Below are 22,001 nucleotides of genomic sequence, written 5' to 3' on the forward strand. Positions count from 1 at the left end.
TCTCGTTAATCTTTTTCTGTCTTCTATTTTTTTCTTTTGAGACTTTGGTAAATATTTGAGAAGATTTTCATCCTCTCGAGTTGTTTCACCATTTTCATACCAAGAACTCAAAAGACCCGTCATCTCATTTTGAGTATATGTACGAAGACCAAAGGGTACTTCTTCATTTTCCAAATCACCCCAACAAAACTTAGTTTGATGATTAGATTCCATCAAACTAGAATCTTCATTATTCACTTCAACCATAACGTTATTGTGCTTTCCAAATTCATAATCATTCGAAACCAAAATTGCATTAGAATCATCTCTTTTTTCTCTAGAGGAGTCTGTAACAATCTTCTCTATATGATCCTCTTCTCGCTCAGCTAAAAGGACTTGAAAAGAGTTGGACAAACAAACTGTTGAGATATGTTGTATATGAACTGTTGGTTACTTCACCGGCGTGACCGACCATGTTATTTCCGAACCCCAAACCACAATCTGCTACCTTATTTCCAAACTTTTGTATGTAAATAACGTTTAAGTATTACAATGTAATGTTTTGTAGTTGAAAAAATGGTAACTTGGAATTTAAAGACTTAAAGGCACAAAGATCATTAAGGTGTAGTCTCTCATTCTATATAATGTATAAGCTAGGTTTACTTCTCTATAGACACGAGAAATGAGGGTCGCAATTTGAATAGTTTGCAACCTCGAACATATATTGCAGGCAATCAGGCACCAAGAACACCATTCATTGTTTGCTCCACAACCTTAATTAGTTGTGAGAAAGGCAAAGTTTAGGGTTTGAAAATCCGACCAAAACTCACACTAGATAGAATCATGTTTAAAAAAAATTCTCAAACACTAAACCACGAATACAAAGCACAACAAGATATGGAGCCTCTTATTCTATTCTCTACTTATAACGGGTACCAAGCATTTCCTTCACTCAAGGTCTATGCAAACGACACGATACCTATTGGTCTAGAAATAGGTTCAGCTTCCTCGAGAACGTGTCGAACTTAGAAGAGACGGGACACAAAATTTGCCTCAATTTAATTTATGCTGATGATTGGGGAATTGAAACGAATGAGTGACAGTCAAGAATCAAAAGCTTCTGGTAAAATGCTGGCAATGGCAGACATTTCACATCAAATGAGGTGTCAAGTCTGAAATGGTTCATTTCATTCATTCACTCTAGACCTTAAGGGTAAGTCGATGTACGTGCTTCCTCATATTCCTTTGGTCTTTAACTTTCACAAATTAACCAGCTATTAAAGTAGAACCATGGCATTCTTAATTCGTTTGTTCATATATAACTAATAGCAGCCATAGCTATAGTTCTGGTTTTTATTAGTTTACGGCTGGCTGCAGCTCAGATTCTATTCGATTATGTACATTGTTGTCCTTCAAATTAACACTAAGTAAATGTTTCAAATTAAGTTGGAGGTTATGCATTCAAAAGTAGCGGTGTTAAGTCTAATCCTACACCTAATTAAGGGATCACAAGCGCATATAATATGTAAAACAGAAAAAGGCCTAGGTTCTCAAGGAATAACACAATTTTAAGTGCCATAAGAAGAAAAAAAACTCTATGATTCCTCATTACCATAAGAAGAAAGAAGTGTATGAGTCCTTTTACAGCTTACTCAAAATTCTTCTTCTAGAGTTCCACAGGTGCTGTTTATTGTAGCTGTATGGCACAAATCTCAGAAGACTAAATTAAATATACATATACATGTATTGCTGCACGTCTCAGTTAATCTCATAACTTCCTCTGGATATCACACACACACACACAGTGCACAGTGTTGTGTTGATTCTCTCACGCGAATGCAGGATAAAAAAGGAGAGGGAAAAAGATGAGCACCTAATTGCTCAGCAGAGATATAGTTTCTAATATGAAAATAGGAAAAAGCTATATTCTCTTCATTATCATTAACCCAATAAGGCAATGACATTAGATTCTTATATCTGCAGCAGGAACTCAATATTATGCTGTTTTTTTCTTTTGGCTGGTCAGAAAACTTTATGCTATTCAGAGAGGGATATCTGATAATTAATTTGGACAAGCTCAACAAATTCACATCACACATGTCATTTCCCTAAGTAAACCCTCAATATTCTTTTAGATTGTAACTTGTAAGCCAGTAATCTCTTTCTTTGACTCTCTAAATGTAATCGTTCGTACGTCCTTAATTTGCTAGCTTTCTTGTGCCTATATAAGCCAACATTCTCATACCTTAGTAACATAACACCACAAAACACACATTCATCTTCTGCTAGTTGCTTATATAATCTTTCTGATACTGCTGCACTTCTTCATTGATGTCAAGGATAATGGAGACCCTGACCCTTGGAAGAGTGGTAGGAGAGGTTGTGGACATGTTCACCCCATCTGTGAAAATGAATGTAGTTTACAGTAGCTGCAACAAACAAGTATCTAATGGCCACGAGATCATGCCTTCTGTCATTGCTGCTAAGCCTCGCGTCGACATCGGTGGTGAAGATATGAGGGCTGCTTATACATTGGTAAGTTCTATCATAGCTTTCTTTGATCTGAATAAGTTCATAGCTTCACTCCTTAGTTGATAGTACGTCTATATCTTGCGAGCTGTTATATGTAATAACGTACCTTTTCTTTTTGTTGTTTGGCTCTCTGAATTGTGGTGATCAACTCGTGAAGATTATGACAGACCCTGATTACCCAAGCCCCAGTGATCCATGCTTGAGAGAACATCTCCACTGGTTTGTATTCATCATCCAACAAAGTCATAGTTTTATACCCTCATTTCTCATTACTCGATGCCAAATTATTCATACAAGTCATAATGTTAATTCATATACTAATTTCAGGATGGTGACAGACATTCCTGGTACCACTGATGTCTCCTTTGGTAAGACCATGTACATTATAACAATCGAAATTCCATTGCTTAGGGTTTTTTATATGTATCATACAAATGGTAATCAGTTTGTATGCAATCAATTTCATGAGCAGGAAGAGAAGTTGTGGAGTATGAAACTCCAAAGCCGGTGGTGGGGATTCACCGGTACGTGTTTCTGTTGTTCCAGCAGACTAGAGGAAGGCAGACGGTGAGAGTTCCGGCTTCGCGGGACAACTTCAACACAAGAAAGTTTTCACAAGAGAATAGTCTTGGCCTGCCTGTGGCTGCTGTCTACTTCAATGCACAAAGAGAAACTGCAGCCAGAAGAAGATGATGAGTAATTGACTAGCTCAGACCACATCAATAAGGGAAAACGTACTAATTAAATTCCAATAACAACATATTGATCGGAGCTCAGGGGTTCCGCTTGGGAAATTTTTTTTCCTTCCAGTACTATCGTAACTTACGTAGGTAACTTTTTGTGTGTTTTTTTTAGCAGCTAGGGTTTCAGTCTATGTACGTTTGTCCAGTATCGTTGATTTGTATTTTGTTCTTTTGCTCTGAGCTTTTTTGGCTCTTGTTCAATAAGACATTGGTTTTGGAACTTTGCATATGTATGGGTATTGCTACTAGCCTAGTAGGCAGTAGACACAGCTACGTGTCCTTCGATTATTGTCATTTGAAATAATTAATCTAAGAGTGTTGATCAATTTGGTTCTTGAGGCACTTTGCGATGTTTAGAAGATAGAGCTCAAGACCCTGGAATCAAAATCTAATCTCCTAGGTTTTCAAGTTTTTCAAAGATGCTAAGACGAAATATTCGTACGATCTTCAATTTATAACTTTAGCTAGAGCCTTTCAATTGCCCTTGCTCAAGTTTATAACTTTAGCTAGAGCCTTCCAAATGCCCTTGCTCACTAAAACTCTGTTCTATAGCAAAGTTTCAACATGCTTCAAATGAACCTTGCAAAGAAAACCTAATTTGTTAGTGGTTCCTAAGAATCATTTACTGTCAAAAGATCGAGCAATCGACTCAGTAACTGAGATGCATTTGATTTTTGAACCAAACTAAAGATGTTGAGAAAGGTTTTGGTCTTTGACATCAGTCCATCTTGGGAAAATGCATAACCAAGAAGTCCTATCCATGCTTTTTGCAGAGGCAAAAGGAAGCCACAGTGAGAAATTTGAAAGGAAGAATAATACAGTGAAAAAAGATTCATTCTTTCTTTCTTTTACACAATTACAACCAATGTATAATCCCCCACCCAAATTTTACAGCCCTCTTAAATAACACATAAGCAATCTGGAACCGGAAGGGTGATGACAGTTCCCACACGGCCACACCCAAATTCCACCATGCTAGCCACCTGAACTAAAAAACCGGAAGCAAACACGGGTTTGCATACAATAGGAGTTAAACATACAGACGAAACAGACGACACTACTGCGAAACAAAATTTCCTTTTTACTGGCACATGAGAAGTTTAGGTGCAATCACAACCGAACTTGTCAAGCGTTTATCTCAGCATTGCACTGATGCTCCCTGCTGCAACTTCTTCTGCTCCAGAACATGCTTGAACAGCTTGTTTTTTCAAGCCTTGGCCCTTCCAATTTACTCTGGTCAGTTGATGTCGCTTGTGAACCAGGAAAGTCATCTTGAGTTTCTGCATTCCGTGATTCAAATGGTGGGCATGGACCATCATTGCAAGTGCACAATGGAATGGCGACAGAAGGAAATGGACTACAAGTGACTGGGCAGAGTAGTTCCGAAGAAACTGAAGCTACACGGTTCTTTTTTATCTCTGGAGCAGAAGCTGGAGATTCACGGTAGGGGTCACGATGAAGCATGCATGGGTTACAGAGGCCCAGTGACATTGGTATTTTGTTTTCCTTTGCTGGGGAACCAGGCAACTTTACAAACGAGATGATTCCATGCCTACAAAAAGGGCACGGGATGGACCCTGGTGGGCCTACCATTTCCGTAGGGATGTTGCTTGTTGAGCAGAGATAGAGTGCACATCTAACACAAAGCTCATGCTTACATCCTGAAAGTACAAGAAATACAAGTGAACCTTGTTAGGACATAACTGAAGTTCAATAATCTAATAACTTTGTTCAAGTCATATTTTTAATGGTGATAAATGGATAATCTAATAACTTTGTTCAAATCAATTAGGTGCTAGCACCGTCTCAATATCATAAAAAAAATCACTGTGTTCCATAACATTGTGTCACAAGATTTGAAATAGAAATTTGGATGTCTGCTTGTCTGCATATATGTAGAAATTATTGGTTGACTAACTTACCCCATAGGCAATTGGATCTTTAGACAGTACTAAAGAGAAATAGACACAAACAGCTCCAATATAGAGCTATATTGTATATCAGAATTTATTCCCACAGTAACTGCAGAGGACTTGCTCTCAAGGCTAATGAACTAAATGGAAATACTTCCATATAAAACTGGTAAAGCCTCACTAAAGGATTATTAGGTAAGTGACTACAGAGTTATACGACAGCATGAACCAAGTATTCAGGTAGACCACGGTGAAAGGTAATGTGGGAAGATATGAGGAAAATAATGACTAACATGTCTAAAGAACCAAAAAGAAAAGTATAGATGGGACAAACCTTCTGCAGCAACAAAACATGCTCTTTCCAGGCAGACAGCGCAATTATCAGCCTCATCAATTGAGGTTGTCCCAGACTTGAATCCACACTCTCTGCAATGAGATCCAAGACGTAAGTCTTTATGGTGATAATTAAGACTGCGTGTGCGTGTGGAGTGTCTATGCAGGTGATTGTTATGGTGAAAGTTTAGACTCCAAGCAATAGATATCAACCTAAATTATAAACTTTTGCAAGGAGAAGGAACACTAGTTTATATTAATAGCATCTACTGACGTCAGATATTAAACACTGGGTGCATGGTTTGACAACTAACAACCAATGCCCAAAATCTGTCAACTTGTGCATTAATTCAGGACTGAGCAGTCATTAAGATTCAAAGAAAAAAGTTCAAAACTCTTTCAAGATAATTTCATAATAAACAACCGCAATACCCCCAACCAATAAGCCCCTCTTTCTTATTCTAGAATTTGCTGATTGTATGCTGAAATCTATATTTGTGTACTCATTTGACTTGTTGAGCTTAATCTTAATATACTTGACTATGTATTCATTTAAAAGAGACGAGGACAATACCCTACAGCAATATCTTAATATACTTGACCCAGAATTTTGATACGATTCACATCCAGAGGTGGACTGTATTTGAAAGTTACCTTGCTACGTTCAGTATGCTCATGAGAGGCAGTGACAGGTAATTAGAAAGGGGGAATGCCGGTATTATTGTGTCGGAATTCGGTGCTAGCAGTGGTTCAAGCCAGTGGCGCCCCCACATTCTGGCAACATCAAGAGGAAGCCACCTGAAAAAATATACCTCATGTTAATCATGTCAATTGTAACCGATTACCAAATTTACTTGCCTGCAGACCCATACCCATTGCAATTTAAAGTCGTCCTGCTAGCACCTCTTGCAAGGAGGATCTGCACAGATTTGAAGCCACTGAGTTAAGATTCAAGAGAGAAATTACTATTTAACAGGCCATCAAAGAAATATATATAATACTTGCCTGACAGCATTTTAAGTTACCCCCACAAGCAGCGTAGTGCAATGGAGAACTACCAGCTCCTACAAAAGTAAAATTTCACTTTCAGTCCAAAGCAGGATGATTAAGCAACACTCCATCGGGTTAGGTACTAATAACTAACTAGAAACCACACCTATTAAATCCATAGATGTTCCATAATGAAATGTCACGGCTGCCACATTTGCATGAAGATCAAGTAGGAGCTGTACGCAATCAAAATACCCGTTCAATGCAGCCATATGAAGAGCGGTAATGCCACAATCTGCTACCTTATTTACAAACTTCGACAGAGCACTGCACTGGAATAGAATGAATAAATAGCAAGAAAGAGATGTATATACCAATTGAAATTGAAACCTAAAGTTACCAAAACTGCGACTTAACGTCTTAACCTAACTGATAATTTGCTTGTCCAAAAGCTAAATAAACTGTAATATCTCTATAAAAGTACCTAATTTACATGGGCCAAGATTGGTCTGAATCTATTTGAGTACTGCATTGAATATTATACATGCTGAGACATAATTTAGTAAATTAGCCCCTAAGTAATCCCATTCCATGACCTTTTTCCATTTGTGTTCCAATCTAGGAAGAATATAGATGTATCTTTTCTACTCTACTAAGGAAAGAATAGGAGCTACCCACATACCTTTGCTCAGGTTTACTCGTCGCATTTGCTCCATCACCTCTGTAACTATCGATCTGTGAATTCAGAGCTTCGTAAGGAACACTAGGAACAAAGTCCGCTACGACAAGTCTTATACATCTCACATGTCCATTTACAGCAGCAAAATGAAGAGCTGTTCTGCCAGTAAGGTAGTCTGCTCTCGTAACCTAGAATCAAGAAGAAAAAAAAGAACTTTAGATATGAAAACACTACATGCTACTTCACTAAAAGAGGTAGAACTCAAACACCGAAGCTACTCACATTGCACCTAAAGAGCAGGAGCGTTTGCAAAACTTCCCAGTGTCCATACCGACAGGCTTGCATCAACGCTGTCTTTAAACCCACAAATCAAATTACTTAGTCAGCCTCTAAGTTCCAATCTCAGAACCACAATAATGCTGCACACAATGCAAAAGATCCCAGCTGTATGTTTTCCAAAACTTCTCTCGACGGTGAAAAAAAAGACAGCTTAACCCCACAAATAATCGAAACCAATCTAAAACACGAACCTAATCAAAAAAATCCCATCATGATCTCCAATTTCCAATTCCAGGGTCCCAATTTATACATCAAAAACACACAAAGTTCCAATCTTTCTAACTACCCACATCCCAGAATTCACTCAAATAGAAATTGAAATGCTTAATTCGATTATAACAGCACCGAGTAACATACCTGGCCACAGTAATTTCTAGAGTTGACATCAGCTCCATTCTCCAGAAGCAACGAAACAATCTGAAAATCAAACCCTAAATCAGCAAAACCAAACAATCATGAATCAAAACTAGAATCAAAAACCCAGATAGAAAGAAGAGAGAACCCAAAACGACCTCGTTGTGGCCTTTAGCGGCGGCGAAATGGAGAGGAGAGTTGAGCCCTCCAAAGGTTGAGTACTTGGCAAGGCAGGGATTGCAGTCCAATAACATCTTGGCTTCAATCACATCCCCATCTCTCGCCGCCGATACCAGCCTCTCGCCGGACGCCGAGCACCCAAATGAATTCCCCATTTTGCCCCTCCCTCTGTTTCACTCCAAACCTTGTTGTTTCTCTCTCTCTCTCTCTCTCTCTCTCTCTCTCTCTCTCTCTCTCTCTCTCTTTTGAATCGAAAATGGTAAAGGTGGAATGGGTTGGAGGGGTTTTGGAGTTGGGAGCTGGAGGTGGATGACGTGGCAGCTGGGGGAGGAGGTGGGTTTGACTTGCTGTGAAGTGGTTTTCACTGTGGAAGAGGTCGTCGGTGTTGGATGTTTTGGTTTTTGTTTTGTGTCGCGTTGATTTTGAGGGACGATGACAACAAGGGAGAAAAAGAAGAAGAAATGACTTATAACTGCGGTGGGTCTGCCAAGTAAGGACAATGTGATGAGTTTTTTGTACTCTTCTAATTTTCTTGTTGGTAGGAAAAATGAAAAATGATTTTCGAACATTGTTCCGATTATATTTCATAAATAGTTACATTAAAGAAAGAGTAACGAAATGCTTGATACGATTGATAAATTATTACAAACTGTATCAGCTAAAAACCTAAGAGTAACGGAGTCCAACTCAACACATGTGTGTGAACTTTTGAGATTCGAACATTACGCATTGCATTTGTGTCATTTTGTATGCTTTAGTGTTGCACAACTACATAGCATATCAACAAGTATCGTATTTCTTCTCGTGACGTAATTAGCGAGATGAATTATTGTATCATTCGACGTTATGGTTACGAACTTTGATTTTTGTAGTCAATGTCATTATCATCAAACAAAGAACAAACTCGCTTCATTTTCTAACTTTGCATTCTATCAAGTTTTGCTAACAGTGTTTTCCTCCAAAAAAAAAAAAAAAGGTTTTGCTAACAGTGTGAGTGTTCATGCGCAAAACTTGTCACAACAATGAAAGATCCCGTGCTGCACGCAAGGAATTAGGTGAAGGTGGGTGTGCGGTGGACCTAAGGGCCTGCCTCAGTGGGCCATTAAACGGTAACAGATCTGTCAGCATTGTAGGAATCATTCTCATCCTTTTCTATTTTAGCAAAAGGCATAGAGGCTTGCATGAACAAACAAGTTTCCTTTGAGATTTACACGAATACGTGTGTTGCAAGTTACAGCAACAAACTCAAGACTAGAAAGTAGAGATAGAATTCCACCTCTTTCTATAGGACAAAGGTATCTTAGTCCCCGGAGGAATAGTTTCCCAATTGAAATAGGATATAATTAAGCTTCCTATCGTTTACAGTCCTAAACTTTAATGAAATAGGAAGAGTAGACTATCTCTATAAATAGAGGGATGGAGTACTGTTGGGCACCCAAAACTCCAAATCTACATACAGCAGGGCGGAGATAAGGGCAGCACTGTAGGATTGGAATTATGTATCCAGATTGGAACGGATTACCAAAAAAGATACTAGACCGAGTGTTCAGGAGACTTGAGTCACCAGTAGATCAATTGCGGTTTAGTGCTGTTTGTAAAAAATGGTATGTTGTAGCCGGCCATAATCAAAACCAACAAGCAGCAGAGATGATGGCAAGACATCATCACCGTTTTATGTCTGCAAATAACATCATGGTGCCAGCTACCTATCAAAAGGTTTGTGAATCCTCATGGTGGATAGCTTTGGATGAGAATTTTGGAGTAACGCTAATATATCCTTACTGTGGAATTTTTGGCAACATAAACATAAAGAAAGAATATTCAGTCATTCAACTTCCTCCGTTGACTTCTCAACTAGGGACAATAAGAGATTACGGTAAAAGATATCACAATTACGTAACAAGTGCTTCAATTTCAGTGGATCCAGTTTTACATCCAGATAATTGAAAATTATACAGCGCACCCAGGTGCGCCGCGCACCCGTCCATCTCCGCCGTCCATTTGACGCGGACTTTTGACTTTTTCAAAATGGACGGCGGAGATGGACGGGTGCGTGGCGCACGCTCTCCCAGATGATTGCATTGTTGTAATCACATTTGAGGAGCGTCGCCAGTCGGTTTTTCTTAGACTCTATAAAGATACAAGTTGGACTTACATTAGAGGTGAAAAAACAATTGATTGAGGAAGTTGTTGATATCCAAAACCAATAGTATGCTTTGTAGTTTTGGGACAAACTTTTATCTTTTGATAGTACTGATGAGTTTAACTAATTTGTTACATGTGGTGTTAATATTCCATATTGCTGAAATTTATTTCAAACATGCAATTCTGATATTTTAGAACTGAGACTATTGCTTAGCTACTTCCTCAACTTCGATTATAAGTTCTCTAGAACTCTTGAATTAAGATTTGTTGATCCTTGTACATCATAATCCGCCCAAACTTCTTCTCATCGCAAAATGGCACGAATATCTGTCTTGCAAGTTACACCAACAAACTGAGGGACTAGAGATAGAGTTCCAGCACTTTGGATCTAGCAGAACACTGAAGTTCAGAACGGCTAATCTCAAGTTTATCCATAAAAAAAATGATATATCTTTAATCAAGAAACACAAAGCATGTCCAAGTTAATAGTAATGTTCTAGTGCTAGACCTTTCCCCTTCTCAATGATAGATTATAGTCCAACACTTTCTCTTGTTTAGGCTTCTGGAAATTATGAACATTCAACATTGTTCCCAAGGGAATAGTAGACCAATTGATATTGGAGACCTGCAGCTTCCTATCTGTGACAACAATCCTAACCTTCAATGAATAGGAGAAGTAGACTATCTCTACCAAATATACATATATACAGGACTATATGTTTCAAATTATGTATCCAGATTGGAAAAGTTTGCCATCAGATTATTTGCGGTGTAGCATTGTTTGTAAATCATGGAATTGCGTAGCAAACGATAATCGAATCCAACAAGCTAAGATGATGTCAAATTCTCATCACCCTCCTATGCTCTTGATTCGTGCAAAAGAAGAAGATACATGGAACTTGTACAACATTATGGAAAAAAAAGGTTCTTGATATGCAAGTCACAGTGCCACCTAACTATAAACGGTTTTCTGGATCCTCAAAGGGATGGTTGATAGCTTTGGATGAGAATTTTGTAGTAACACTGATAAATCCTTTCTCTAGAGTTAAGGGAAGGAGAGAGAAAGAAAATTCAATCATTCGGCTTCCTCCTTTGAATCATCAACAATCGACAATAAGATTACGAGGTGAAGAGTATCAGCATTACCTCACACGTACTACAATTTCAGCTGATCCAATCTTGTATCCAGATGATTGCATTGTTGTGATCGTATTTGAGGAGTTTTGCTAGTTCTACTCAGACGTAGAATTGGTTAGGTGTTGTGACCAAAACATATGGGTTTTTGCCCGGAGAGATATCTCGTGTATTCAAACGAGAGAGAATTGTTGGTGTGGTATTAAAAAACGGAGGACAAAGGAATTCCGCGTTTTTGGTTTGGATTTAGAAAAGTTGCTTAGGTGGTATGTCAATATTTTAGGTGATAACTCTTCAATAGCAGTCTTGGCTTCTAAGTTTTCACTTTTCAGGATATAAACCAAACTGCATATACTACAACCATGACCGTGACCGTACATGTAATGAGGTTCAACCTCATGATTTTGGTGTTTACAACTTCAAAACTCAAAAGTATACGGTACCGTATAGCAAGAAGGCTAAGACCTTATTGGAGAGAAGCAAACGGTATCCAATTTGGATTGTGCCGACTTTTCACCAATCATATATATTATTTGCTTCCCATTTTGTTTCAAACATGTAACTCTTGTCGATAATTTAGAATTGGGACTTGCTAATTCAATGATCCTTGTATGTCATAATCCGCCCAAACTTTCACTTCTCGTTTCAAAGTGGCACGAATACGTGTACTGCAAGCTACACAAACTGAGGATATAGAGTTCCACCTCTTTCGATCCAGCAGAACAATGAAGTTGTTATGATCATGTGAAGTGCCATGACAAATATTGTTTATTCAATAAACACAAAGAATGTGTCAATGAATTCACAATGTCAAGCAAACACAAATCTAATAGACCAACAGTAATCACTACTGTTTAGCATGGCCTTAGCAAGGACAGCTATTTTTATTAGTTCAACACTGTTAGCTTGCTCCGAGTACAAAACCAACGCATAAACACAATAGGCAGACGAAACAAAAGAGAATTTAGAAAATTATAATAAACATTTAGCAAACAAAAGTTGGTTGCTGCTCCATTTCCACACTTCTGTGAGGTATAACCAACAAACACAATAACCATATATAAGGTCCACTGAGTCAATACCCGAACCAATGTTTTCTTTAAGCTTGAAATTTAAACTATTAATCCCTGATAAGCAATAGCACCAGACAGTACTAAAAAGCTCTCCGAAAGAGGTTCGTTCTTGACTCGAAACCCATGAATGCAGAGGTTCTACATCCATCTTCTATTCTATTATCCTGTATTTTCTTTTCTCAAAATCCAAAAGACAAAGACATGCAAGGTGATCTAAACTAAACTAACAAATCACAAATATCATGTATTTCAAGGGCCATCATTTATTTGAAGGGCACTTTTGATCTTCTGAACGGTGGAGGAAATGAGATCAATAATAGTCTTTACCGAGTGCATAGTGAGCTTGGATGTTGGTTGGCCACCATCACACACAATCTGGAATCCAACTGTCAGCAGACATCCCCCTTCATCAGATCCGTTTCCTTCTTCTTTGACATATTCAGAAGTGACACAAGGAAGGATTGCAAATCCTGATGGTAAGAGTTCTACATAAGTAGAATCTCCACCCTCGTACACGACATCCCTCATGATATCTGAACTTGTTGAAGTAATCGGTGCATACACAATTATTGAGCCTGAAGCATCTGTCATTGTCTCTTGGAACATCAGCATATTGTTATTGTTACTGGCATCAAGACCCTGAAATTTCCAGAAAATGACTGATTCATGAACAAACAAATCGAATGAAAATATAACAAGATCAAAAGACAATGTTGTTATGTTCACCTTGGCATTAAAGAGAGAAACACTGTTGCCACCTTCATGATCCTTGTCAATCTGAACCATGGCCTGCAGTGGACGGCAGCCTACTAAAATATCCCACTGCCCCCTTAATTGCCAGTTCCGCAAGAAATCAAACAACCTTGACCTTGATACCGGCATCCAAACAGATGTTGCAGCACTCAACACAAAGCCAGATGGCTCACCCACCTCCAAACTCTGCCGCACCATAACCCTCACGTTGTCACTAACATTATCAATACAGAGTTTATCCCACTGGTGCACTAATGAGCCACAAACCCCAGAACAAAAGCTTTGCATCATTCGCTGTGCCAGCCTTAGCATGCTTTTCTTTGAATTCATACTTAACCCTGTTGGAAAACATTGGCATGTATTAATTATGAAATATGAGATATTACAAAGAAGCTAGCTGAGACAGTAATGGAGTTACCTCTAGGAACTTCATTAGGGTTGGCAGAGGACATAAGGAAAGACAGGGCGTCACATTCCCTCTGGAGAGTGGTAAGCCACCTCTGTGCACCAAAGCCAATACCAGAACGTAGTAGTGGCTGTAACAGTTGATGAACACCACTCTCATTATATTCTGAATGTTCTATCCAAGTCACCTGCAAATTACAACCATCAGTATTCCCAGCATATATATCACTCTAAACCCTAAATTACTGGTCACAAGGTATGTAGCAGGCTGGCTATCCTTGTGAATTTACCAGAGACCATTTCAATTTTCCTTGTTTCCAAAACCAAAAGATAACCAATAAAAACCACCACTGTGATAGAAGAGAGGGGAAGCATCAGAAAAAGACAACTAGAGAGGAGATAATACCACCTAGAGTCAGAAACAAAACACTGATTTAAATTCAAGTGCGCAGCAATCACATTTTGAAATTCAATATACAACAGTGTAAGACTGGATCCAGGTCACTTAGTCTCGTAGACAGTAAAGAATTCATTAAGACAGACAGAACGATAGGAATAGAAGCATCAAACACATAGTTTATGTGACGAAGATGAAATTACCAAGGTTTAGATTTACTTTCACCTGCACATAAACAATATGTGTGTATTCTATTCAAACTTAATCAAAATGAGAAGGCATCTTCATCAGTAAATGAGAAGGCATCTTCATCAGTAAATAACAATAAAGAATACAGGTTCCTAGGCACACAATACATTACAATAGGACCAACACCATCAAACAAAGTAAATTCTTGGAAGCACAAATCAATTAGATTTAGAAGATTTAACTGTCCATGATTTCATCTTGCTTTGTTCTCAACAGACTTATTATGCAGTCAATTCAACAACCTCATTAAAAACATAGTATTGAAATTTACCGACAACCTGATTAACCAATCAATATTTACCTTGGAGTAACCATTGGGCACATCTTGCACAATGAAGCCAGAAGGAAGCCTCCGGCAGTTCATACTGGAAGCATCTTGGTGGATGTCAACGGAAACATCAACAACAGCCCACACACCCTCTGCAAGCTGCTTGGAGAAACGAAGGAACTTCAGTGGACGGACTGGAACCAATGGCGAAAGCATTTGAAGCTCGGCAAGCATCTACAAAATAAGATCTTCTGAGTTTCGCTTGAACAACTAAGCACATAGGAAGAGACACAAGAAAAGAGACACACCATTTGAATAGTTCCATTTCTGGTTCCACTTGGGCCACTGGAAATTATGCCAATGGTGGAGGCTCTAGAAACCAAAGTAGGGAACATATCTGTCCATCGATTCTACTCAAACAAAAGAAAACAAACAACCAGTATCAAGCATTCCTCTATTTTAGACATAAAAGTAAATACAAACAGAAATAAAGAGCAGATAAGCATTACCGCATCCATCATAGTCTCTACAAGAGCCATGCTGTTTATGATCACCATACAAGAATCCCTTGAAGCATCAGTTACCAAGCCACTTTGTCTGGTACTAATGCAAGAAGATGTCTTGTACAGCTCGACATTCAATGTTTCGGTTCCACCATCTGAACTTTTCATCCACAAAGGGCTATCTGCTTGAGCCATTCTAACCAATTCATCCATAGCTTCCCCAGCAAGCTCCAAGTAAACATGTCTATCATTCAGATGCTGCAACTCATTTGGCATTCCAATAGCCGGTTTTGTTAGGGGCATCATAGGCGAAGAGCTCCCAACCCCATCTCCTAACTCAAACCCCATTGACAACCGATGGCTGCTCCCAGCGTGCAAACCACCCATCCCATTTATTCCCATGGCCAGGTCCAAACCTGCAGTTGAGCTGGGAAGAGAAGGGGGAGCAGCCAAATTCGAAATGGGCCTGCCCAAGAACTTTTGCGCCAAAGTACAAATGCGACTGAGCTCATCATTCAATCGAGCATTCTCAATCCTCAGTTGGTGTTCATCAAAAGAAATTTGGCCAGGAATGGCAGGGCCACCACAGTTGTGGCATATTGGATTTGACATAGCATCCTTCATGACACCATTCTCAGCTCGAAGCTTGTCATTCTCTTGCCTAAGAATTATATTCTCATGGCGCTCCAGTTGTGTCTGATTCATTGAAATCACCCATTTACATGTCAAATATTGATTAAACAAATAATCTTAAAACGAAATCCAACCAAAAAGGACTACACTATAAAAGAGAGAAATCAACCTTCATTTGAGTTCTTCTATTCTGGAACCAAAACTTGACTTGCTTTGTCTCCAAGCCAAGCCTCCTGCTGAGGTCCGATCTTTGCTTTTCATCAGGATGTGGGCATTCCTTAAAGAAACTACACGACAAGAACATCAGGAACAACAAAACAGACAAAAATAAAAACAGGGAAAAATAAATACAAACACAAACACAAAAACAGCTACAATGGAGAGAAATAATCATACGATTCCAATTCTTGGATTTGGCTGGGGGTATGACGATGATACTTCTTCTTCCTGCGAGGATGATCATCCTCATCGGCAGGGTCTTGATCATCACCAGATGCCCCATCAAAATGTTCACTGCCTGACCGGCTCTGCTCAAACTCATCTTCCCTCAGTCTCCCAATAATTCCAGGGTCGAAACTCTCAGCAATCAGGTCAAGGTCACCGTGCCCATCCATGTTTTGCTGCACCTACAAACGCAGAATGCAACAGTCAAGCACAACTACAGCATAAACATGAACACAAACTAACTAAAAGATTAGACAAAGCATACTATTGAAAGAGAGAGGGCAGAGGAACTCTGCATTGAATTGGGAGTAAAGTGTGGTTGAGCAATGGCACCACCACTGCTGTGTGGATCAATCTCAGCCACAACTCTTGAACCCCCAACACCTCCACTATCACTGACCGAACCTCCAAAATTCATCAAAACTGGGGACAAACAAAAAAACCAAGAAACAACTAAGATATTAAATCACTCTCTCTCTCTCTCTCTTTTTGCTCTATCTGAACTGGTCTGGCTCTATTTGACCCTTCTGTAACTGCAGGTTCTATTAGCAATTGTCACTATCACTATCAGAAAGGTATATATATATATATATTTATATAAACAGATTTTCTCTTAAAGGAAAATATATATTAAATCCTTGACCTTATACAGAAATTTTGCCAGATTGAGCTAAGCATTGAAAAGGTGGGAGATTTCGATTCCTAAGTAGAAACAGAATAAAAAGCTGCTTCCTTTGTCAACTCCCATGCATAACTATAGAATTTGGTTTCAGATATAAGAGAGAAAAAAAGGAGGAAGAAGACAAGAAAAGGCCTTTTCTTTTTTGTGATTCCCAGTTCAAACTTCAAACTTCAAACCCAACCAACCACAGGTCCCAACCAAAACCCCTTTCTTTGTATAAACACAATTACATCATCATCATGGGTTTATATATACTATGGTTGAAGGAAAAGCCCTAAATTTCCTTCCTTTTCTGCTCCCTCTCCCCCTTGGACTAATAGTTTGGCAGGATTGAAAAGGACCCAGAAGAAAAAATAAAAATAAAAACTCAAAAGGGTCTCAAAGGAAAACAGAAGAGGAAAAGGCCATGAGAGCTTATCTCACTTTCATAACACTATTTCACAATGACTTTTCCAATACCAAATCCAAGCAGAGAAAAAGACCCCAACTGGGCCTCCTCCTCTCTCTCTCTCCCTCTGTTTCTCTTATGATGTTACAGATAGATAGTTAGATGGGCATGCAAAGCAAAGCAAACCAACCCCAGTATACCTTTAAATTTTGACAGTGAGCAAATACTAAAGCCTCTGTCTTTGTCCAACAACAACACAGTTAATGGATTGTTTCAGATCCTTCTCTCTCTCTATCTCTCTGGGATCTGTGGAAGAGAAAGAGACAGATTAATAAAATATAAATACAGACACACACACATATATATATATATATATACACAATACATATTAGTTTATCCTTGAAAAACATTAATAATAATAAACACAAGGACTTGGGAAGCTGACTTACATGGACCTCTAAAGAAGAAGAAGAAGGATCAGAGGAGTCAATGAAGCTTCTTCTGAATATTGAATCAAATTTCAGAAACTCTGAAACCAAATTGTTGAAAATGGCTATTTGGTTTTTTGATCCTGCAACACCAAATTTCACTGTAGCAAAAAAGCCTTGAGAGTTGAGAGTTGAGAGGAGAGCAAAATATAATGCATAAATAGGGGGAGGTATATAAAGGAGAGAGAGAGAGAGAGAGATAGAGAAGAGAGCGGGGCCCACAAGGTTCGTGAAATCCGCCCGTCGCGTGTCTTAGCGCGTGGGAGAGATTTTGGAGAGTCTGGAAACTTTTGTCTTGGCAGAGGGAAAGTCCGGTGCGGAGGGGCACATGGTTTTGGGTGAGCGGGAGATCCATGCGGCCAATCAGGGGGTGAGTTTGGAGGGTAGAATGGTAATCTGTGGGTTTTGATTCCTTAAATTGTGCCCCACCTAGGTTGCAGGGTTTGGTACTTTTGATTTGCTGTACCTCCATGACTCCATCTAAGTCCTCTATGCATTACATCACGCTCCCCTCTCCTCCTTATCACACAAATTCATCCTCAAAATTTAGGCCAAATATTGCAATATCCATTTATCTTCAAAATTTATTTCTTACAATCTGATTCATGTTTTGAAAGGAAAACACAACTGCATTTTTGGTTTAAACATTATAGTCTTGGGTGTAGTCAATCTGGATGAATCGCAGTGACAAAATGCATATTTTTCTAACACGTGTACCGTACCGCGTATAGACTAATGAAGTCATGTCGTGACGTTAATTATAAGACAGTCAGCTAAAGATGTAATGACATTGTCGTTATTTTGTCTTCAAATTTGTTTCCATTAGAGTCAACTCACATATATTTTCTTACACGTGGAAAGTCGTGGATAACATATCTTCATTGTTGTTCTTATCTGTGATATACATTACTTGATTGGAAAGTCATCCTAGATAGAATTTAAAGGTAACCGTAAATGCATAATCTTTTATATGGTATGTACGTAATTTGTTGAATAGCAGTCAATATTGATATCATTTGTACTCGTATTTGCACATATTGAAGACAACATTGTTGATGCAACTAAATTTTTCTCCACATTACTAAATGCAAGATTGTAAGTACAGTTTAGACCTTTTCTGTTTATTTTTTTGTTTTTAGGTTGAATACACCAATAATGTACTGAATTAAATCCCATAATTATGTAATAGACTGTGCAATCGAGCATCATAGAGTTAGATAAGTTTCATCAAGTCCATGAACCATCCCTAACTGATGACTACTTATGTGGGATAAGAAACCTCTAATTTTATATAATTTGTAGCTGAAATGATAGTACGTAGCCTTTAGTATTTCTCTAAAATATATGCATTCCCAACACATTTAAGCTTAATTTAATTAAACTATGTATTGCTTGTTTCTAATCAGATGCATGCATTCATCTCAATCCCCTAATGCATTCGCATTCAATTAACTATATCATGTAACTTAATACATAACAACAAATTTAGTAATAATTTTTTACGTGCTATGATTTTAACTCCACATAGCCAGTACAATGTTATGCAGTGTGTATGTATACATGGTAGGGGTAATTAAGAACTTCATATTATAAGTTTTGAATTTTTGAAATTGCACCACTATAATTTTAAAATTCAGAATGGTCTGAACATATGACGTCACCAATGCTAATTATTTGGTAAGTTCCATATTTGGAAGTAAATCAAACAGAAATTCTCCATATACAGAGATTGCCATACCTTATTAGGACATTCAATTAATTAATTGGAATCGAAATTAGGATTAGACAGCTGCTTTTCCAGTAAATCTTGTCTAAAAATCGATAAATTATCCATAATTCCTTGTTAAGAGGATTTATTTCCTTTTGTGATATATTACATTCAATGTTCAAAGATATATCCCTATGTTTCGAAATAGTTTTCTTTTTAGAGTATGTTTTCCATTTCAGCAAAGTTTTATTTGAAATTTTGAATAATTGGAAAAAAAATTAGTTGTTTGAGTTTTTATTTAAATTGGATTGGAAAAAAACTTTTACCAAACTTTGCCTATTCGTGGGTTATTTTTTACCGAGTCAAAATTCTAGCTCCCAAACAATTAGATGGGCCTCTCTATTCGGATCTGGCCCAACAACTTGTTGGTCAAAGTCCAACACCCTCCGCCATTACATGAAACGAAAATCTAAATAGTTCTTCTGGACGTACCATCTTCTAGCTTCGTCACTTTCAATTCTTACCATTTCTAGGGTTTTATTTCTCAGAGGGAGAGACCAAGCTACCGTCATGGTTCTCAAGTACGCTTTCTTCTTGTTCTTTTTCCATATTTATCCTACTTTCATTCTATTATTTTCCTTTGCATTTATAGTATTTGATTGATCTATTTCTAGGGTTTTAATGATATGAACGCGTGTTTAGCTGATCGATCTTAAAGTGTGGATCATCATCTGAAATTCTGAATTCATATTCATGAAGGTGGATAGATGACAATGTGTGATGTTTAATGAGGAATGCTCCCTTCTGTAACTCGGTTTGGTTGTTGAGAGAGATAATGAAATCTTTGAGAACCTTGAGGGTAATAGTTAATGGCTGTGTCTAATATTTTCTGGGTTGGTTGGGAATGGTTCTTTGTGTCACTTTAATGGAACACTTAGTTTGTACTATGGTGTTTTTAGTCGAAGTAGGTCATCTGACCAAAATTTCATTTACTTTTCGTGCTGGAGAATTCGGATCGAATTTGTGAACTTGTGGTTGATTTGGTTAGATATAGGTGTTGCTTTGAAGTATTTGACGTTGTAATAATTGATTTGATCCTCATATTAATCTTGATTGTGTGTCTCTGATTATAATGAAATGAAGATGAACTAGTATCAAAATGTACTGATGAGCGTTTAGCACTGCTTGATCGAGTACTCTTAAAATATCTCGTTTAGGTTTGTGTTGGCATTAAGATACAGATCGACTTATAGTGAGTGCACTGCAGATTAATTAGCAATTTTGAGATGTAACCATTACTATGGTAGCTGGGACTTTGCTCAACAATAAGCTAGCTATAGCATTTGTTTCATTCGTGAATCACATACAATCGTGAGTCACATGTAATTGTGGATTTGTGGTAAGGTATGTAACAATTTATTGTTCAAATTGGAATGTCAGGACTGAGTTATGCCGCTTCAGTGGAGCAAAGATCTACCCGGGTAGAGGCATCCGATTTGTTCGCTCGGATTCTCAGGTAAAAGGGGGGCACAACTTAATAACATCAGATTTTCAATAAGACATGCAGCATTACGATTGTTTTGTTTAGACTGTTATAGTGTCAGTTGACTCAGTTCCTCTGATGCTACCCCATGTTTTCTGGAACTTCATTATCTTTCTGGATGAATCAAGCTAGGTGTTCCTGTTTGCAAACTCTAAGAACAAAAGGTACTTCCATAACAGACTGAAGCCAGCTAAAATTGCTTGGACAGCCATGTACAGAAAGCAACACAAGAAGGTAATTAATACCTGATATATAGAAAATCATTTATTGATTGAGAAGTAAGAACTTGCAATACAATCAATCTGTTTACAGTCAGTGTTACTTTGCTTGCTAATTTTGGGTATTACAATCAGGATATTGCTCAAGAAACTGTCAAGAAGAGGCGTCGCTCCACCAAGAAGCCTTACTCTCGATCCATAGTGGGTGCTACATTGGAGGTCATACAGAAGAGACGAAGCGAAAAACCTGAAGTTCGTGATGCTGCAAGAGAGGCTGCTCTTCGGTATATATCTTTTTATGCCTCCCTTTTTTTGAGTTTCTTTTCTGAGAATCTTAAGCATACAAATGTTGCCTGTGCAGTGAAATTAAGGAGAGGATCAAGAAAACCAAGGACGAAAAGAGGGCGAAGAAGGCAGAAGTAATGGCTAGGTCAACAAAGAATCAAAGCAAGGGTAACTTCCCTAAGGGTGGTGGTGCAAATAAGGGCCCCAAGGCTGCTGGAGGAGCCAAGGGCAAGCGATGAACAAACTTACTCGACGATCTCAGACATTGATTCGTGTTTTCTCAACTTAATTAGTACCAGCAGGTTATGCAGTTCTTTATGCTTAATGACATGCATGAAACTTCCATCATCTGTGGTCTGGTGACTCTGGTCTTATCAGCACAAGTTAAGGAGGGATATATGTTTTTTGTTTGGATATCTACTTTGATTAATTCGCTGCTTCATCTTCTATTCCTTCCATATATATATATATATATACAGAAAGGATATAGAGCGGACGTCCGCACTCGGCTTAAAGTGCGGACGTCCGTCCGTTGTCCATCCTCCGGCGCCGGCGACGGCGCGCCTCCACCCTAGAAGACTCCAGCAGCGTCCCCGACCACTTCCCCTCCCCGGCGAGTCCGTTTTTTCCAGTTTCCGGCGAG

At 38.4% G+C, this 22,001-nt stretch overlaps 4 protein-coding genes across 4 annotated transcripts; 2 read left to right on the plus strand and 2 right to left on the minus strand.

The window, feature by feature from the left end:
- Positions 1–2,231: 2,231 nt before the first annotated feature.
- Positions 2,232–3,452, plus strand: LOC101299533 (CEN-like protein 1-like). The gene is made up of 4 exons (XM_004308059.1): positions 2,232–2,514; positions 2,669–2,730; positions 2,839–2,879; positions 2,984–3,452. The coding sequence occupies exons 1-4, from the start codon at positions 2,311–2,313 to the stop codon at positions 3,202–3,204; spliced, it is 528 nt and encodes a 175-aa protein (XP_004308107.1). The 5' UTR covers positions 2,232–2,310; the 3' UTR covers positions 3,205–3,452.
- Positions 3,453–4,068: 616 nt separating this feature from the next.
- LOC101299820 (E3 ubiquitin-protein ligase XBAT33-like) lies at positions 4,069–8,249 on the minus strand. The gene is made up of 10 exons (XM_004308060.1): positions 8,021–8,249; positions 7,866–7,925; positions 7,452–7,523; positions 7,173–7,357; positions 6,657–6,817; positions 6,506–6,564; positions 6,373–6,419; positions 6,155–6,298; positions 5,502–5,593; positions 4,069–4,915 (listed from the first exon to the last, which is right to left on the minus strand). Exons 1-10 carry the CDS (start codon positions 8,195–8,197, stop codon positions 4,380–4,382), a joined length of 1,533 nt encoding a protein of 510 aa, XP_004308108.1. The 5' UTR covers positions 8,198–8,249; the 3' UTR covers positions 4,069–4,379.
- A 4,394-nt stretch (positions 8,250–12,643) lies between these two features.
- On the minus strand, positions 12,644–16,371 carry LOC101294714 (homeobox-leucine zipper protein ANTHOCYANINLESS 2-like). The gene is made up of 9 exons (XM_004309171.1): positions 16,312–16,371; positions 15,999–16,228; positions 15,772–15,889; positions 14,976–15,665; positions 14,775–14,876; positions 14,500–14,700; positions 13,566–13,740; positions 13,121–13,485; positions 12,644–13,033 (listed from the first exon to the last, which is right to left on the minus strand). Exons 1-9 carry the CDS (start codon positions 16,342–16,344, stop codon positions 12,644–12,646), a joined length of 2,304 nt encoding a protein of 767 aa, XP_004309219.1. The 5' UTR covers positions 16,345–16,371.
- A 3,499-nt stretch (positions 16,372–19,870) lies between these two features.
- Positions 19,871–21,597, plus strand: LOC101300104 (60S ribosomal protein L24-like). Its single transcript, XM_004308061.1, has 5 exons — positions 19,871–19,893; positions 20,753–20,828; positions 20,988–21,089; positions 21,209–21,357; positions 21,435–21,597. Exons 1-5 carry the CDS (start codon positions 19,883–19,885, stop codon positions 21,595–21,597), a joined length of 501 nt encoding a protein of 166 aa, XP_004308109.1. The 5' UTR covers positions 19,871–19,882.
- The last annotated feature ends 404 nt before the right edge of the window (positions 21,598–22,001 follow it).

The sequence above is a fragment of the Fragaria vesca genome, linkage group LG7 (genome assembly GCF_000184155.1).
Source record: "Fragaria vesca subsp. vesca linkage group LG7, FraVesHawaii_1.0, whole genome shotgun sequence".
Taxonomy (NCBI): Eukaryota; Viridiplantae; Streptophyta; class Magnoliopsida; order Rosales; family Rosaceae; genus Fragaria; species Fragaria vesca.

Coding starts and splice junctions, on each gene's coding strand:
- LOC101299533 (XM_004308059.1), top strand. CDS start 2,311: ATGTCAAGGATAATGGAGACCCTGACCCTTGGAAGAGTGGTAGGAGAG. Junction 2,731..2,838: donor TTGAGAGAACATCTCCACTG/GTTTGTATTCAT, acceptor TACTAATTTCAG/GATGGTGACAGACATTCCTG. Junction 2,880..2,983: donor TACCACTGATGTCTCCTTTG/GTAAGACCATGT, acceptor TTTCATGAGCAG/GAAGAGAAGTTGTGGAGTAT.
- LOC101299820 (XM_004308060.1), bottom strand. CDS start 8,197: ATGGGGAATTCATTTGGGTGCTCGGCGTCCGGCGAGAGGCTGGTATCG. Junction 6,818..7,172: donor ACGAGTAAACCTGAGCAAAG/GTATGTGGGTAG, acceptor ATTCCAGTGCAG/TGCTCTGTCGAAGTTTGTAA. Junction 4,916..5,501: donor ATGTTTTGTTGCTGCAGAAG/GTTTGTCCCATC, acceptor TTGTACTTTCAG/GATGTAAGCATGAGCTTTGT.
- LOC101294714 (XM_004309171.1), bottom strand. CDS start 16,344: ATGCAGAGTTCCTCTGCCCTCTCTCTTTCAATA. Junction 15,666..15,771: donor ATAGAAGAACTCAAATGAAG/GTTGATTTCTCT, acceptor TCAATGAATCAG/ACACAACTGGAGCGCCATGA. Junction 14,877..14,975: donor TAGAGACTATGATGGATGCG/GTAATGCTTATC, acceptor TTGTTTGAGTAG/AATCGATGGACAGATATGTT.
- LOC101300104 (XM_004308061.1), top strand. Junction 21,090..21,208: donor ACAGAAAGCAACACAAGAAG/GTAATTAATACC, acceptor TATTACAATCAG/GATATTGCTCAAGAAACTGT. Junction 21,358..21,434: donor GCAAGAGAGGCTGCTCTTCG/GTATATATCTTT, acceptor TTGCCTGTGCAG/TGAAATTAAGGAGAGGATCA.